Source organism: Daucus carota, chromosome 7, assembly GCF_001625215.2.
Source record: "Daucus carota subsp. sativus chromosome 7, DH1 v3.0, whole genome shotgun sequence".
Classification (NCBI taxonomy): Eukaryota; Viridiplantae; Streptophyta; class Magnoliopsida; order Apiales; family Apiaceae; genus Daucus; species Daucus carota.
Genome location: NC_030387.2, coordinates 38145278 through 38162937, shown reverse-complemented (window position 1 = coordinate 38162937; position 17660 = coordinate 38145278). Strand labels below are relative to the sequence as shown.

Below are 17660 nucleotides of genomic sequence, written 5' to 3'. Positions count from 1 at the left end.
CAGGGACAGATAACTGAGGTGATGATCCTACGCAAAAAGATTAGAAAGGGAGATTTGCACAAAGGAATACAAGGTGCAGAAAGAAATTACAGAATCCTTCAAGAAAGTTTCTGTTTATGCAGTACAGACATCACCACCAGCTGAAAATTGAAATAAAATCCGCTTCTGAGAACCATGCAAGGATCCTGAAGCCAAAAACATCCTCGCTGGATACCACACAACCGTTATGCAGAAGAAACAGTGATATAATTATACGAAAAAAATCCAGAACCTACTTATGCAAGTCCAGTGGGAGGTTCAAGTAGTTAAACAAACAGTGAGAAGAAAGTCATACGAATTACAACTAAGCACTCCTGTATAATTATATACTTGATTACCTATAGAGTTTAAATGTTTAAGTTACACACATATACTTTTAAATACTGTAAATTACATTATGTGATGGGTCGGGGCATTCAGAAGCATAAACAAGAGGTATGAACTTTCCCAGATGATTTCATCTTCTTTGCGCGTTCTTGCACTTTAATCTTGTCGTTTTTCCTTTTCTCTTCAAGCTGTGCTCTTGCTCCTTCAGCAATATTATCAATTTTGGCTAGTTTGAATTGGTAATGCTGTGAATTTCTTGCCCTTCTCCGCTCTAGTTCACCCTGCATTACAACAACTTCTTGTCAGTAAATTTTCCCCGTAGACTGAGTAAAAAGATCAGGAGTCATTGTTAACCTTTCTCCGTTCCATTTGAAGTTTTGCTTTCTGTTTCTTCTCATTCTCCCAAGCAAGAATATGGGAACTCATCTTCTCATACCTAAATTGTGCAGAAATAAATGGATGCTACTATTAGCTCGTACATTATCCTTTTTTTCCCCATTTTATATGAATCTTTCATACAAAATCATCTAATTTGATTGACTGCAAACTCAAAAAACATTACCGTTTTTGAATCTTTGCATTCTCGGCTTTTTCCCAAGCCTCTGCTCTGGTGTTTCCATTTCTACCCTGGGTAGAACTTCGGATAAGTATTTCATTTTCAGTAGCGGGAGTTGCTGGCCTAGATGACTCACGTCCCCCTGGTCTTCTTATTGATGAATCTACAAACTCAAATAAACATTATATCTATCATATTGAGATATTCCTTTTTGATAATTTGTTCAATGTAAAGGAAACCAGGTAACAACTGACATGCAAATGTCTCATATTAGCTCGATAACTCATTTACTAAACCCAATTTTAAAGATTACAGGCAAGCTTAGAATGTGACGTTTACCTTGTCTTCCTCTGGTATTGTTACTCGATGGGCGTCTAGATACCCTACCTGGTTCTGGAAACCGAATGGGGTCTTCTTTTCTGGTGTTCACCCTGGGGGACGGGGAATTAGGACCCTGTCTATTGATTTTCTGGTTGTAGCCTCCCCTTGATTCGTCGTTTGAATATATGGCAAATGTAGCTGCTGCAATTGCTGTGGCATGATCACCGTCTTCAGAGTCATAGCCAGGACTCATTTGGTTAGAAAATTGCCTCTGGAACCAATTTTGTGTCCTTTTATCTACCCAAAACAGAACAAAGTTATAGCTCTTAAGCCCATTACAGATACAGTATTGCAGACAATCACAACAGCAAGTATGAAAATTAATTCTAAATATTTGGAAAAACCTCTCTTGAAGGATTCTGTTTGTTGCAGTGGTAGCTTTGTTCCTCTAGCATTCGCTACTTCCCTGCCGGCTTGTCCTCCAGAATTTTTCACCCTATCATAAAGCATGCAATATGATTTTTGAGTGTTGTTAAAAATATGAAAGTGAGAAAATGTAGAATTTAAAATGCTGCATTAATCTTCCATGCAAAATAAGCTTCATATGTTTCCTTGCTGCATTGAATGGTAACATACCTCTTCTGCTGCTGCTGTTTGATCAAGTTTTCCATTCTCTTACCACGACACCTTAATACGAAAGCTGAATGGTTTTATAGTGATTGAGAATCAAGAAAATTGTTTACGTAGAAAGCCTGGCAAACAAGTCTTGCAGGTCTGTAAATTATGTACCGCACATGTAACTGTGCAGGCAGGAAAGCAAAGTTCAATATGCTTTGCATGCACGAAACATGAAACTTACTGTCTTCACCCTACCCCCATACACATCAGAAACACTTTTTTTTCCCTTTATAGTAACAGCAGAAGAGGAATCCTCTGCTGTAAGTCATTGAAACATGGCGTAAAACTTAATACTTTGGCAAGGCCTAATGATATTCGAATAGAGTTCACATTGTATTATTCTTTCTTGATTCGTATTATTCCTTGAAATGCAGGTTTTGAGCTGGTACAAAGCCAATACATGTACTCCTCGCATTGTTAGAAGGCCTGTGCCGTGGGACTGTTTGCACATGTTATTCACCGACCCTGATTGGCTGATTGTCATACCGGATAACAGAGCATATATTGAGAAATGAGAATCAGTAGAACTGTGGATAATGTGTTGGAAACTATTCTGAAAGATGACATTGGAATATTCATGATTGTTGCACTTCTTTAAAAGCCCCAGCTTGCCAGATGGTGGAGAAAGGTATCAACTTTTGTGACTTGTGAGCACTATTAACAGTTTTCTCTGTTCTATGAGATTTAACAGAATTGTCTTTAAACGTCATACTTGAGAAAATCCTAATATTTTTTATGTAGTTTTAGCACCCGTAAAAAGTGAATCAAAAATTAAATCGGTTCGTTTAGTTACAAATATCACTCAACACCCGAAGGGCAGCGTCCGCGGATTTCTATGTAAAAAAAGTAATCATTTTTAAAACAATTAATTTTAGAATTTATATTTTATTATAACAAATTTAAAAATGACATTTTTGCTTAATCCAAGTATATAATTAATACTATCAATATTTCTTACTCCTGACTGATGAACGTTGACGGCATGCTTAACATATGCAAGTCTGATACTCGCTCCGTCCATCCCATTTATTATTAAATGGGTTGTGCACGGAGGTTAAGAAATATGTATAAAATAGTGGAAAAGAGGAAAAAAAGTGGGTGAAGTGATGGGACCCATTGATTTTTAATGTATAAAAAGAAGATAGTGCAGTAAAAGTAGTGTGAAAAGAAAAGAAAAATGGAGAAGTGGTGGGGCCCATTAACTATTCTTGGTAAATTTTGAAGGGATTTTCTATGGTGTGCCCAAGGGCACACAATAGTCCCTAAGTCCAATAAAAGTAGCTCTTTTTGATTGGTGGATGAATAACAAATGATAATGGCCTCCTGCAATCACATCAACTCCACCAATCAGAATAGATCATTTTTATAGAATTTAATGATTATTTTATGCCCTTGGACACATATTCGAAAGACTGAATTTTGAAATATAAAGAATTGGATAGGATATCTCAAAAAGGAAAGTGTAAAGAAATGAGTGGGACGGAGGGAGTATCATTTTCCGAAGAATAAAACCTCTCTGCATATCTTTGTTTTCATCAAATACAATTTTATCAAGTACTTCTAAAATTTATTTTTATCTCATAAATTTTCTCATGTCAAGAGATAAATAAAAATCTATCTTTCAATACATATTTTAAGAAATATAAATATAGTATATATAAATATTTTTAATACATGTGTGTTATAAATTAAATATTAAATATGGAAATAATGTTTGTAATTTATTCAAAAAATAAAAAGAAAAATAATCTTTTGTGATTTGAACGAGTAATGTTTTTTGTTAATCGGGTTTTTCACCAAACGGCTCCCAGGCGATTTGATTTAAATTTGGATTTCGAAAACAAACTTTCCAAAAACCAATAAATTTTACCGTTACAGCAACTCAGTAACAATCCTTAAATTCACACCATCTCTTATCTTCTTCCTCTGTTATTTCACAAACACTTTCCCGCCCTCTTCAAACACCCTTTCTCCAAACCCTAGAAATCGAAGATGCAGCAAATCACCGAAGAACAGCGAAAGCGATCCGAATTGAACCGGTTAGCCGCGCTGGCGAAGCGGCGTGAACGCGGCGTCTCCGATCACGACCCCTGGAAGCTTTTTAAGTGTCGAAAAGTGTCGCCTGAGCCGAACTCTTCGACTGATTCGTTTAAGTGTCCGCCTCGTCCTGATTTGTCGGGTCGGGTTTTGAAAGAAGCGGTGCAGTTGGCTGATAGGTTTCGTGTTAGGCTTGAGATTTGCTCTGCTGATTCGTTTTCGGTTACTCCGGTTGCGGTGGAGGGTTTGGCGTTTCCTGGTGAAGCTGCGTGTCTGGAGATTATTGATGATTGTCTTTCCTCTGTAATTTCCTCTTTTTCTCGATGCATTTTATTAATTTTGATGTTTTGGGTTTGTATGTTTGGTTCTCGATGCATTTTATTAATTTTGATGTTTTGGGTTTGTATGTTTGGATATGATATTAGATTGTGCCATCACACTAAACTATGAACAGAGAGAGAGAGGGGGGGAGAGAGGGCGGGGGAGGGAGAGAGGGAGGGGGAAGAGTGAGTGATAGAGAGAGGGAGAGAGAGGACAGGGAGAGGGATAGAGGAGAGGGAGAGAGAGAGAGGAGGGGGAGGGAGGGAGAGGGAGAGGGAGAGGGAGAGGGAGGGGACACATAGGGTAAGAGAGGGGAGAGGGAGAGAGAGAGGAGAGGAAGAGAGAAAGAGGAGAGGAAGAGAGAAAGAGGAGAGGGAGAGAGAGAGGAGAGGGATGTTAGAATACAATATGATTCTGGTAAGCCCTCCTCCTAACACCTTGAGGTTTTAGGAGAATTGGTCACTTAACAAGGGAGGGGGAGGGGGAGAGATAGTATTATGTCGTATATTAGAAGTGAAATGCTAGGATTTCCAGAATCACCCTTAAACGGATCACAAATGTGCTTACACATCGAATTGTAATTAGTTATACCTATATGAACAGAGGTATAGTGGATTAAATTTGCCACTTGAGCAACTGATATTCATTTTGGCATACTATTATTTGGGAACTCTAGCAGTTTTTTCATATTTGTATGTTGTAATTGATTTAATTTTGTTGTGTTACTAGATTATGCAATCACACTACACTCAGAACACTGGTGGTGGAAAGGCATGTGTTTACAAACTGAGAGACTATGATGCGGTGTTGAGGTGTTTTAAGATGTCCAAGCATATTCAGTGTGAAGAAGTACCTTGGTCAACACTAAATGTTGTGGTGAAACTATCGGATTCTTTCAGTTCCGGGCGTTGGACACCTTGTAGGCCAGAACATTTGTCTGATGAGAAGGTTGATGAGTTGTTACAGAGGCTTCCAAATTTTTTGTTAGATACTTTACTGCCCTTTCAACATGAAGGCGTGAGGTTTGGATTACGAAGGGGTGGTAAGTGTCTTATTGCAGATGAAATGGGGCTAGGTAAAACACTCCAGGTAATAATAATGATGATGATGTTTCAATATTATTTTTCATGTTTTATCATAAAGAGGGGCTTGTGAACTGTAATGTTTCCGCATATAACAAAGTTAAGGTTCCGATTATTTTATAATATATAATTTCTGTGCAAGCATTGTTGCTGATTTGGTCTCTGTCTTATTCTCAGGCGATTGCAATTGCAGGCTGTTTTTTGAATGAAGGTCCTGTTCTTGTTGTTTGCCCAGCTATATTAAGATATGCTTGGGCAGAAGAGTTTGAGCACTGGCTACCTACTTGTTTGCCCTGTGATATTCATCTTGGTAATGCTCATAAATAATTGTGCATATAATATATTATTACTTACCGTCTTACTTACTTTTATATACCAGGAAGGACGGATCCACTGGCCCACTTGGTGACATATATATAGGCTATAGCACACCAGTAAAAATTTTATTAGTAACTTTTGGCTTTGGTGTTAAATAATTCTTTTGACATCTTATTTCGATGATGGACGGATGAGAGTCGTTTAATGTTTATTATGTTGATTCCGTTTTCTTGCAGCTTCTATTTGTTATATATCCTATGTACATTTTGCTTTACACACGTTCTCTGTATCGTATTTCTGTGTAATCTGTGACGTCAGTTGGTTATGTTATACGAAACTAACTGTTTTTCTTAAAGAACAAAGACAGATTTTGCCTCTTATGTGTTAATGGTGTTTCCATTACAAAATGGTGTATACTCTAGCTCTCATTCGCGGAAATGCATATCATATATTAAAGTACAACTTAGGGCAAATTTTGCCAAGATATAACAACAAATTGGATTTGATTTATACTTTTACCTCTAGCAATAAGTAAGCATTTTATGCAAATTGAAAATTTTCATCATCTGCATGGGGAACTGGAGATGTGATTGCTTATTGAGAGGTTTTGCATCTTGTGCAGCTGCATTAAAGTATTCATGGTATAACTTGCATCTTTATACACAATACTGCACTAACACTACATTTTTTTTTAATAGTTTTTGGCCATCTAAACAATCCTGCTCGCCTTGTAAAATGTCCAAAAGTTGTCATTACTTCATATACGATGCTTAGCCGCTTGCGTAAGAGCATGTCACAACAAGATTGGGCTGTTCTGATAGTTGATGAATCACACCATGTGCGGTGCTCAAAGCAAATATCAGAATCAGATGAGGTAATGTAATCTGTTGGTGTTTCCACAGGACTATCTTAAACTTATGTTGGTATATTAATATGTTTTCTCGTCCCCCTGTCAAAGCCCACGTTTTATTCAATCATAATAAATAAACTATATGTTACCAAAAAAGTGTATTTATTTTCAGAAAAATTTACAAATTTAACATGTAATTTACCATATTAACTTAATATGGACAACCTTTCTGGTAAAAGAAACAAGGAAATGGGGACTAGAAAAGTGGGACGGAGAGTATGTATTTCGTGATTATGCCCTTTGTTTATTTAATAGAAAGAGACACGTAAATGAAAGTACTCTAAAAATCTTTTTTATTTATAGCCTTTCTTCTTGTTTCTGAACTGTTTGTACTTAATGAACGGATCTGAGAAAGTTGTTATGTATCCAATGTCTATCATAGTTTTGAGATTTCTATAGTAGTCTTTGTACTTTGTTATACTATAATTACTTTTCTTTGTTTTTCCATTACCCTTTCCTCTCTTTAATATAATTTCTGAACAGTTTATCGCTAACCAAAACAGATTAAAGCTGTTCTTGATGTGGCAAGAACGGCCAAGCATACAGTTCTACTTTCGGGGACGCCTTCCTTATCCAGGTTGTAGCAGAGGCATGAAATTACCAATGTTGTTACTTGTTTATAATGTTACTTTATCTGTTACAAAGTATTTTTGTCTTATGATGCATATTTTCCTAGGTGATCATAGGCCATATGACATATTTCATCAGATAAATATGTTATGGTAATTTCCCTTCTGTCTTCTATTCCTTCCTGATTACATTTGTTTTGTCTCTGTTTTGGGTGCTTATTACCGTAATATTTTGTGCTACTTCATATTAGGCCAGGTTTACTTGGAAAGGACAAGTATGACTTCGCAAAAAACTACTGCTCAGTTAAATCTTTTCGTGGTATTCAAGGGAAGGTCTACAAGGTAATGAATTGACTGTTTCTAAGAAGCTAACTTTTAAGATAAGGGTCAAGTATAACATGCTATAATCTATTATATAGGCATTCAATAATTTTTTTTTTAACTTAAGTTAGGCGCAGTTGAATTTTGTACACCCCCTTTTAAATGTTAAATTACACATGGAATGTTTTTTTATTAAAGAGATCAAATGAACTATATAACTCATAGCAAAAAATCCCCAAACAGTTAGATGAGTTCAGTTAAGAAACCCTTTATTCTCTAATTGGTTATTGTTTAATTATAATTATTTGCAGAAAATCATTTACATTGATATGATTTACAGCGGCACTCTTTCTTCATCAAATCACTTAACTATTCATCATTAATTTTAATATTGTGCTTATTGCTAATTAGATGTATAACCTAAATAGTTTTTTGTCAATTGTGCATCATAGTCTTGTGTTTGGCTATGCCGTATCGTTACCGATATATATTTACAGTTTATGCAGACCTTTTAATTTTTTTGAAGGTAGCATATTATTGTTCAATTGTTTTCCCACTTCACAGGATTACTCAAGGGGAGTTCGCTTGGAAGAACTGAATGTGTTACTAAAGCAAAGTGTTATGGTATGCTCTTCTTTATTATTTCTTATTGTTTATTTTAATTTCTTTTTAAAAGTAATCCTTGATATTTTTATGAAAATATTTGCCGCTTGGCTTCAGGTCCTGGTTCAATAGTCATTCTCTTGTTTTTTTCTTTTTCATTTAAATAATATTTTCAGAATCTTTTTATTGCCATAACATGTACAATAGATTAGACGCTTGAAGGAAGACGTGCTGATGCAATTGCCACCCAAGCGTAGACAAGTTATAAGTTTGGCGTTGAAGAAATCTGATTTTGACTTTGCGAGGGGTGTTACCAAAGTTGTGGAAGACACTTCTACAAACAAAAACTCCGAGCATGAATCACTCGATAGTGCTGATAAACCTAATGATGATAAATCTGCAGGTATATATGATCTCATCTTATTTATCCCAGCAACTCTTTGTGATTGAAGCATGTGGACTAAGTTATTGTTTTCATCTGTTACGCTTAAGGATTTTTATTTTGCAGCTAAACCTTAATTGTTTATGTCCGAATGTCATACTTGTGAAATGCTTCAGATAGGATGTTACTAGTCTTTAGAATTACACGAAAGCCCCTGTTAGCAATTGAAATTTTTTGGCAGCCTACCTGTAATTATCTTTTGCTCTCTGAAAACTTAAAATCATCTCTAGATGATTAGCTGGATTTAATCTTTTTCTTTGTCTAGAATGGTCAAAACCATCTCCTTATTCGCAAGAGTTTCAGACATGGTAATATACAGCCTTCCTCCCTCTCCTGCCAAAACTGTTTTGTATTAGTCTGTCCTGACCACACTTTTGTTTTCCACTACCATCAATTTAACTTCTATTCTTCTCACATAGGTAAGCAATATCCTGCGGAAGCATCAGTTTTGTCTGTTGCCAGCATAAATTGTGTGTCAATTTTGATATAAAAAGATAAAGTGATACACCATATCACTGATTCTGCTCAAACTTTTCCTTATTTAAGACTTTAGTTTTGTATACTTTCTGCTTTCAGGCAATTCAGATGGTTGTAAATTTTCAACAGATATTACAGACCAAGAACTTGGTTTGGCAAAGTTGTCAGGGTTTCGTGAGTGGCTTTCTATTCATCCAATCATCGCAGATCTTAATGCAGATGAAGATACTGAAAAAAACATCAGTTCTCATAAAATGATAGTTTTTGCCCATCACCATAAAGTTTTAGATGCAGTACAGGTAAGAGATTTCTTTTGCCAAAATCTATGCATAATGTTGATTGATTTATGCCAATCAGCCTTACAAACATAGTAAAGTCTATTGTGTAAAGACATGTAATTTTTCTGACTTTTTTTTTTTTTTTTTGAATCATGGGCTAATCATTATAGAAAATGTTGTATATTTCTCAGGTATACTGTACAGTGCAGGCTTCATTTGTCTATTAATTTTACACTTATTAAATGGAAAAAATTGTTACTGCAGAAAGTTTTGTATGACCATTGGATCCTTTGATGTAAACTGTATAAATGTCGATAGGTTGTTCTATATACTCTTGTATTTGTACTAGGAACAAGAATATTATTTTCTTCTGTCAATTTAGTTTCGAGTTAAGGATTTCTTCCACTGAGAATAGAATATTATCCAATTATTCTTTGCCTTTATTTTTCAATGTAGGAGTTCATTTGTGAGAAAGGAATTGAATTTGTTCGTATTGATGGGAGTATACTTGAAAGAGATAGGCAGTTGGCTGTTCAATCTTTCCAAACATCAAAAAAGGTCTTTTAATTCTCATGTTCTTACATATTTCTGTGTGTATACTTTCAGAATTGGGCATGTTCATATTCTAATTGTTTCTGTTATATGTATACTGTCTATCTTACACGATTTTAATATATACTCTCTTCCAAATTCACCTCTAAGGTCTGCTATCTTAATGTGGAGGTAATTCATTTTTTTTAGTTTTGTTAGGGACAAAAGATAATGGTGGTTTGAGTTGAACTTCATCTGAAGTTGTCTGCAATTTCTACCTGATGCATCTGTCTTAATATTATATCGGGACTAGATAGCAGAATTAATCTGAATATTCTCAATGCACTATGGCTTACTACTACCAAGCTCATTTACCCTGTGCCTTGAGTATATTGGCGGACACTCGACAATCTGACATGGATATGGACAAACAGGTTATATTAGACCAAAGTCATGTTAAATTTCCAAGATATTGCTGATTCTGACACTTGTACAAGTATTTGTGCTGGACACTTCCAGCCAAGACTGGGTAACAATTACCAAGTATCAACCGCTATTCCTTTTTGTTATATGATAATAGTAAAATAGTTCTGAAATCAATGACTAGTTTAAAAGTTGTCTACCCAAGAACAATGAACATGCAGACGTCTAACAAAGACTAGTGCGAGTTTAGTAGACTGGTCGTAAAATATTGTCGCACAAATACTGCAATGATCTTTTACTATATGCTACTGAATTTTACTTGACTGGTTTTCCAGAGGTACACTAGACTGGTGATATCATTTTATAAGATTTAATGGCAAGTCTAAACTGTTTCTGGTACAAATGTTTCATTTGCTCCATGATTGGTGTAATAAAATAGAATGCACATATTTTCAGGTCAAAATAGCACTAGTTGGAATACTTGCTGGAGGCACTGGACTTAATCTAGTAGCAGCACATAATGTTGTATTCTTAGAGTTGCCAAAGGAACCAGCTCATTTGCTACAGGTAACTTCCATTATAATTATAATTGAGTTCATAAAAATACCTGTATAAAATTTTCTTTAATTTATCACTACTTTGATTAGTTTAAAATCCTTCTTATTTACCTTTTTAAACTTTTTAAGGCTGAAGATAGAGCCCATAGACGCGGTCAAACAAAAGCAGTCAACATATATATCTTTTGTGCAAAGGTGATTGATCTTACGCTATATACCTTCTTATTACCTATTACGAAAAACTCTGGGATAATTTCTATGGTACCGCTGTAAAATTGGCTCTTCCTAATGGTACCATCACATTTTCTGCTTCTGTTTCTGGTAACCTTATACAATTGGTATTCTACATATTTTACCCCTTATGTTACGTAGAATTAAGTAAAATGTAATAGAATTTTTTTGGGCTGTAAATTTAATTTTATATTGAAAATCTTAATAAAATAATACATGCAGAAGACCTTAAAAATGTAAAATAGAGTGAAATTAAGTAAGATATATGCCCAAAATTCATAACCGAACTTTGACCATTAATATCTGTTTCACTTTTCCTCTGTTTTACATGGGTCTATTACATGTATCTTTTCACAAAGATTTCAAATATACAATATGTTTTACAATCTAAATTAATTCTACGACATTTTACTTAATTTTACTTAACATAAGGGAATTATATGTAGAAAACCAAATGTTCAGTGTTACTACAGATAGAAGCAAAAATTGTGATGGTACCATTCGAAAAAGCCAATTGTACAGTGGTACCATAGAGAATATCCCAAAAACTATTCCAGAAATTCATTAGTTATCTTTGTTTCAGGATACTTCGGATGAGTCTAGGTGGCAGAAATTGAATAAGAGTTTGCACCGTGTTTCATCAACTGTGAATGGGAAGTATGATGCCATACATGAGATTAAGGTGCTTATATTCTATTTTGATCTGTAAATTATGTTGGAAAATTGCTGCAGTTAATTTTGATATAGCATTATTGGTAAAAGTCTAACTTAATATGTCATGTTTGTGATACATCTAAAACTGATACAGTCTGGCCTAACATTTTACGTCATGCTATAGCACTAATTATCTAATGTCAAGGCTCCTTTTGTGAGTGCTTGCGTGCCTTTTTTTTCTTAGTTCATGGTATCTCAGACAGTTATTTTCTAATACCCTTATAAAGTGTGAGCGAGAAGCTTCACTTTACTCTTACTTTCTTCATTTTTAATTTCCCTGTCCCACATAGAAGCTAAATCATTTGTAGCCTTGTAGTCTGTTTAGGATATTATTGTGAATTATAATACATTAATTCTTTTAGAGGTGGAGACTATTGCTTGAATGAGAATGCTATTAATAACAAAATCTTTTCAACTCTATATTATGGTGTTTGACAGATAGATAGTGTTGCTCATCTTGGGGCAACTGGAAGAACAAACTTAATGGAAGATGAACTTCCACCTGTGTCATCAACTACTGAGCACCCTGCGGCCGAGCTTAGGGAGTGTTCTTATAGCATTGATCAGAACTTGCATCCTGATCAAGCATCTGGCCCAGTAGATGAATACAAGAGATATGATGAAAAGAACAATAGTGATGGAAGTTCACCTCTAAAGGTAATCGAAAATCAGGTGGTTTTTTTATGTCAAAAAGTTAGTACTTCTGTTCAGTCACTATTGCATTTCATTTTTCTCCCCATCTTCTATTTTTAAGACGCGGCGTTAACTTGATTTTATTCACAGGCTGCTAGTTTTCATCCAACTGAAGGATCGAAAGAAATTGCTCTTAAAAATGAAAAAGAAATTTGCACAAGACTTTCTCTGCATTCTGAAATTGATGTCAAAGAAGCCAAAGATAAATCAGAGAGGGTATTGTTTCCAGTTATTGCTAAGAGCACCTAATAGTAGTCACATTCTTCCTAATTACGCGTTTACTTCTTCATGTAGTGTTAATTCTACTTTTCCTTATTATGCTTTCATTTTGCTGGGGTGGATCCCAACTTTTCACTATAGGCAAACAATGAATTTCATGAAATAGCGAAGGAAGGTGATGTGGAACCTGCTGGGCTTGTTGGAGCAGCTTCCGTGATTAATTCTCTCCGTTTTGAGGTAATGTCCCCGGAGTTTTCTGACTTCTTGTTACTCTTTTACACATGGATCAGTCCATGCATATAGTAATATATGCTCATTTTGTTGTAAATAACACATTCTGGTTTGGCATGGACAATCATTATACCAACAAAGTAAAAGATAGAATACAAGAGAATACATTTTTATATGAAATTGGAAACTTCCTATAAAGTCGAGAGAAATCAATTAAAGTAAACCTGAAGAGAAAGGTTTCTGTTGGAAAGATCCGGCTCCCTGCGGCCCTGCCTATTATGGACAAAAATCCTGCTTTCTTGGAATTTCATTCACCACAAGTCTGAAATCTATATTTGGCAGCCAGTTCCATGCTTGAGTACCTTTTTAAGTTATGTTGATGCTTTCTATTGACTTTTTTGAAGACAGTTGATCCATAATCCATCAACTTTAAAGTTTAAACTAGTCTGGTCTGTGATCAAGTTTGTTGTGGCCATCAGTTTCTTACGAGACATGTTATTATGTGTGAATACTTAATGTATTTATCTTGCCTTGTAATGTAAAGGAAATGGCAACTTACTGAGGACAGAGTTAACAGTCTAAGTATGTCACTAGATATTATTGACTAACACAGTGAGATCAAATGCAAATGTGTCAGTTATGAATATAGAATACCAAACAAGTCAAAGAGAAGTTTTTCGAACCACAGATACTCAAATCTTTCAATGAGTTGGATCTCATGTGATTATATTTGACTTGCATGAAAAAAAAATTGGGTGCCCAAGTTATTTCAGCTATGCCGTCATGCGTGGTGAAATATAGTAAAATCTTTGATGATTATCATAGTGAGAGCATAGTGAAAACACAAATTCTGCTATGGCGTCATGCGTGGTGAAATATAGTTAAATCTTTGATGATTATTATAGTGAGATCATACTGATAATTATTATAAACGATTATCATAGTGAAAACATGAGTTCTGCATCATTATAATTATCATGCGTGTACTAGGTTCTGTTGTGTAACATACTGGTGGACCTTGGCAAGCTAATATTTTTCCTGGTCCCAACATAATAAACGCAGCATATTTTTGAACCTCGTTAAATTTATAAAATTATTTGGTCCCAAACTTATTAATTTATTGAGGTTCAACTGTATCTTCCTTTTCCAGGTTAGCCAGTACAGTGGAAGAATTCATCTTTATACATGCAGTCCAGGTGTGGATACAAGACCAAAACCACTATTCGAGAACTTTCGAGCGGAGGAACTTGAGTCTCAGCATCTTTCTGCGGATTGTAGTCAGAGAATGACTCACAGCATCAAAGATGATCCTAGATATAGGCCTTTTCTTCTCGAATTCATCCAAGAATGGAACAATTTGAGACCTATTGAACAGAAGAAACTGCTTGCTAAGCCTTTACAGCTTCCTCTATCAGTTGAGCTATGCTGCTTGAATAATAGCATTAATCATGATTTAGGGGTACGAACCACATCCAAATCTTTTTGTTCTCTGTAGATTAAATCATTTTGTCAACATTTTTGAACTTATCAGAGAGCTCGTATTATATACTCTTATCGACTAAGGATATAGTTGAACTTGCAATTCGTATGAATCGTGGCAGGGACTGCTGAAAGGTAAAAGCAAGAAGCGTACCACATCACTCCATGAGATTAGCTATCCATTACCAACAGATGCCGTCTGGCGTAAGATCAGCCTCTTTAGTGGTCGTGGCAAAAAGGAAAAAGTATATGAGCAGGGTTGGACTCTGTCAGATGAACCTCTTTGCAAGCTGTGTCAAACTATTTGCAAGTATGTATCCCAAACTTGTCTTTTCCTTCACGAGTGTATACATATATTAAATTCAGGACTTTCAGGGGAAAGAATGCTAAAGTTCCCGAATATTTCGAGGATCTTTTTTGTAATTTGAGCTGCTATGAAGAATTTCGTTTACGAACTAGTAACAGATCCCTTCGTGAGGTTAGACTTTTGACGTGGGACTTTATGCCTTTGTTATATTTTACCCATAGAGTTCGATACTGATAAATTAGGCGAGGCATTGGAATTCATTTGTCGCAAATAAATTATGTGGTTTCCAGGGCCTTTTTCAAATGGAACATGGCATCTGCACTAGCTGTCGCCTAGATTGCCATAAACTTGTGGAACACATAAAACGCTTGCCATTAGAGAGGCGAGAAGCATATATCAAGAAAGTAGCTCCAGATCTGGCAGTTCGACCGAAATTGTAAGTTTGTGTTAGCAGTGTACTGATCTTTTGTCTACTTCCTGTATAGACAATATAGCCCAATAATGTGTTGACCTTAACTTCCTTGATTTAATAAAGAGTGGTACACAAGATCAGACTAGCATTTACAATAAATTTGATTTAGGTATATTGCAATCAATGTGAAGGATACTATACTATGTATTAATGGGATCATAATCATTAATTGAAGATATAATTACTCGCTTATGATCTGGATTGTTTGTTTTTCTAAAAAATAGTTGTTGCTATATGAATAGATTTGTTGCCCAATCAGGGTCTGTAATACTTCTGATTTCTATTTACCATTTCACAGACTTGAGAAACTTGTCCGTGAACCATGTGAAGGCAATGCATGGCATGCAGACCACATTGTACCTGTTTATTTGGGGGGAGGTGTGTACTTCAAAGCACTAAGCACCGTTCTTTATTTTTAATTTTTACCTTTTGTTCTCGCAATTTAAACCTCCTCGGGGTATGTTTAAGTCGATAGCTCCTGAGAATTCTCTAAAATTAGCTGTTAGGTAGGTATAACACTTTTTTTGGTCAATGCAATATGGTCTGGAGTCTGGACGTTCAACGCAATGCAAGCAATTTGGGAAGTTCATATTTAAGTGCAAGTTTTGTTGTATTTTACAGGTGAATGCAAATTAGAGAACATGAGGACCTTATGTGTTGTTTGTCATGCCCGTGTTACCAAAGAACAATGTGCCGAACGGCGCTCTACAAGGTTGAAGGCTAAGAAACAACTTAAAGAATTAATGAATGACCTCAGGAGTGTTCAGAACTTGAAACAGGACTATTCTGAAGAAAAGGTTTGTAAATGATCAGGACTTGAGGTGGTGTAAATATTTGTAATCTAGTTTGGTGTACAGCCTGCATACTTTATTTTTAAGTGACCTGGTGATTTCTTGAAATTTTTGGATATACTGTAAGTCCATACTTTTGGCATTAAAATTTCTTTAGAAATTTGATGCTCTTCTTTTAGGTTATGTTTTCGTAATACCAACAACAGATTTCTCACTTGAGTTTGGCTTTACTGTTGTCATGGGCTGCGTACTTGTGTTTGTATAAGTGAAAAGGTGATATCTTGAATTTTAAATTTTTGCAAGTCCAATCTCACAGCAGTAAGATACCACTGGATAATTTATGTTTATCTATATTATATTCCCATAAATATATACCAACTGTGCCAACAACACAAGTTAATTTCTCACTTGAGAGTTTGGGTCTATTGTTGTCATGCAGAAGTCAGCTTTTAATTACATTCTGCAATATTAGTCAGATCTCTGGCGTAGTTTTACCCTTCTACATATTACATACACCTAATACATTGTTTTATAAATCATAATTCCAGGAGTCTAAGCAGATGACTGAAGATGATGCAGTCGAGGATGACCTTCTGATTGACGTTCCTGGCAGTTCATACTGCAATTCCAGAAATATCAACAGCGGAAGTGAGGAACATGAAAGGAATTCCAAAACCACAGAATCTAGCCACCTTGGTAGTGCATGTATAGTAAAAGATATCAGCATTGGAGTCGAAGAACATGAAAGAAATTCCAATAATGCAGAATTCGGACACATTGATGGTACATTTTCAGTAGCCAAAAATAGTAGCACAGCAAGGCAAGAACATGAGAGAAATTCAACATTGTGAGATTCTAGCCACCTTGATGGTGCATTTTAATTAACGTTGATAATGGTGAAGCAATACAAAAACGCATCAGACTTTGAAGCCAAAAATTGAAAGAGAAGAGGCCAACGAACATGAAATCTGGAGACCTTTGAGAGTGGTGAAGCAATTCAGGTCAGGAGCATCCTACTTCATTGGAGGTATAACCTTTATCTTTGACTGCATCTACCATATGTTCTGTTAACCTGTGGTAGGTGTTTTTTGTTTTGAGATGTCAAATTGTTAATCCATCCAGGTTCTTTGATGCCGAACCATTTCTTGTTATTCATTGCGACGCATCACTGTTATACACTTGTAGTATGAGGATAGTAGATTTTATTATTATTAGTATATATATATTTTGTTGCTAAGTGAGATTTTATTATTTGCAAGAAAAGTAAATCGTATGGAAGTACAACATTACAACGTCAGCTTACAGAATCAAAACTGAGCGCACGATGAGGTCAACCATCATCATTTACAACTTGCAAGTGGAGCACTCAAACTGGTGTAATTTACAAGGGGGTCCTTACAGAAAATATGTATACTGTAAAAACTATTCAGCGATAAATTTTCAACAAAATTTACTTTTTAGGACATGATTTATGGAAATAAAATAGAGAAAAGGTTCTGACCCTCAGGGACTGTACCTAAAATAAAAACAATTATATTAAAAAATTGATGATTTTTGTAGAAATTGAACTCACCCTTCCCATATTTACAAAATCTAATTATATTTTATATACGAGCAATATAATTGAAATTATATTACGCTTTTTCAAATTAATAATACTATATTACTATCAATTATGTTTCGAAAATAAGTTTTATAAGAGTTGAAAAAATGTGTTCATACTTTATACACCA

General features: G+C 35.2%; 2 protein-coding genes across 5 annotated transcripts; one reads left to right on the top strand and one right to left on the bottom strand.

Annotated features, from left to right (window-relative positions):
• Window positions 1-317: 317 nt before the first annotated feature.
• Window positions 318-2036, bottom strand: LOC108195399 (remorin). The gene is made up of 6 exons (XM_017362356.2): window positions 1880-2036; window positions 1648-1739; window positions 1262-1540; window positions 929-1085; window positions 721-802; window positions 318-647 (listed from the first exon to the last, which is right to left on the bottom strand). Exons 1-6 carry the CDS (start codon window positions 1912-1914, stop codon window positions 456-458), a joined length of 837 nt encoding a protein of 278 aa, XP_017217845.1. The 5' UTR covers window positions 1915-2036; the 3' UTR covers window positions 318-455.
• A 1799-nt stretch (window positions 2037-3835) lies between these two features.
• LOC108193404 (uncharacterized) lies at window positions 3836-17141 on the top strand. 4 transcript variants are annotated; one of them, XM_064081894.1, is made up of 24 exons: window positions 3836-4261; window positions 5009-5368; window positions 5539-5671; window positions 6378-6553; window positions 7093-7166; window positions 7276-7311; window positions 7410-7500; window positions 8044-8103; window positions 8290-8485; window positions 9131-9300; window positions 9736-9837; window positions 10690-10800; window positions 10920-10985; window positions 11605-11703; window positions 12174-12407; window positions 12519-12644; window positions 12789-12884; window positions 14029-14337; window positions 14480-14667; window positions 14724-14835; window positions 14955-15100; window positions 15435-15514; window positions 15758-15933; window positions 16476-17141. In XM_064081894.1, the coding sequence occupies exons 1-24, from the start codon at window positions 3914-3916 to the stop codon at window positions 16776-16778; spliced, it is 3792 nt and encodes a 1263-aa protein (XP_063937964.1). In that variant the 5' UTR covers window positions 3836-3913; the 3' UTR covers window positions 16779-17141. The 4 variants fall into 4 exon arrangements, with proteins under 4 accessions (XP_063937964.1, XP_017215523.1, XP_063937963.1 ...); XM_017360034.2 differs by having other exon boundaries at window positions 3837-4261; window positions 9101-9300; window positions 12174-12392; XM_064081893.1 differs by having other exon boundaries at window positions 3837-4261; window positions 9101-9300; window positions 14733-14835.
• Window positions 17142-17660: the final 519 nt, after the last annotated feature.

What these genes read in the sequence shown, in the direction of transcription:
- LOC108195399 (XM_017362356.2), bottom strand. Translation starts at nt 1,914, where the DNA reads ATGGAAAACTTGATCAAACAGCAGCAGCAGAAGAG. An exon ending in CAATACCAGAGGAAGACAAG is followed by an intron (nt 1,086 to 1,261) that starts GTAAACGTCACA and finishes TTGAGTTTGTAG; the next exon opens with ATTCATCAATAAGAAGACCA. An exon ending in TTCAAATGGAACGGAGAAAG is followed by an intron (nt 648 to 720) that starts GTTAACAATGAC and finishes GTTGTAATGCAG; the next exon opens with GGTGAACTAGAGCGGAGAAG.
- LOC108193404 (XM_064081892.1), top strand. Translation starts at nt 3,914, where the DNA reads ATGCAGCAAATCACCGAAGAACAGCGAAAGCGATCCGAATTGAACCGG. An exon ending in ATGCCATACATGAGATTAAG is followed by an intron (nt 11,704 to 12,173) that starts GTGCTTATATTC and finishes GGTGTTTGACAG; the next exon opens with ATAGATAGTGTTGCTCATCT. An exon ending in CCAAAGATAAATCAGAGAGG is followed by an intron (nt 12,645 to 12,788) that starts GTATTGTTTCCA and finishes TTTTCACTATAG; the next exon opens with GCAAACAATGAATTTCATGA.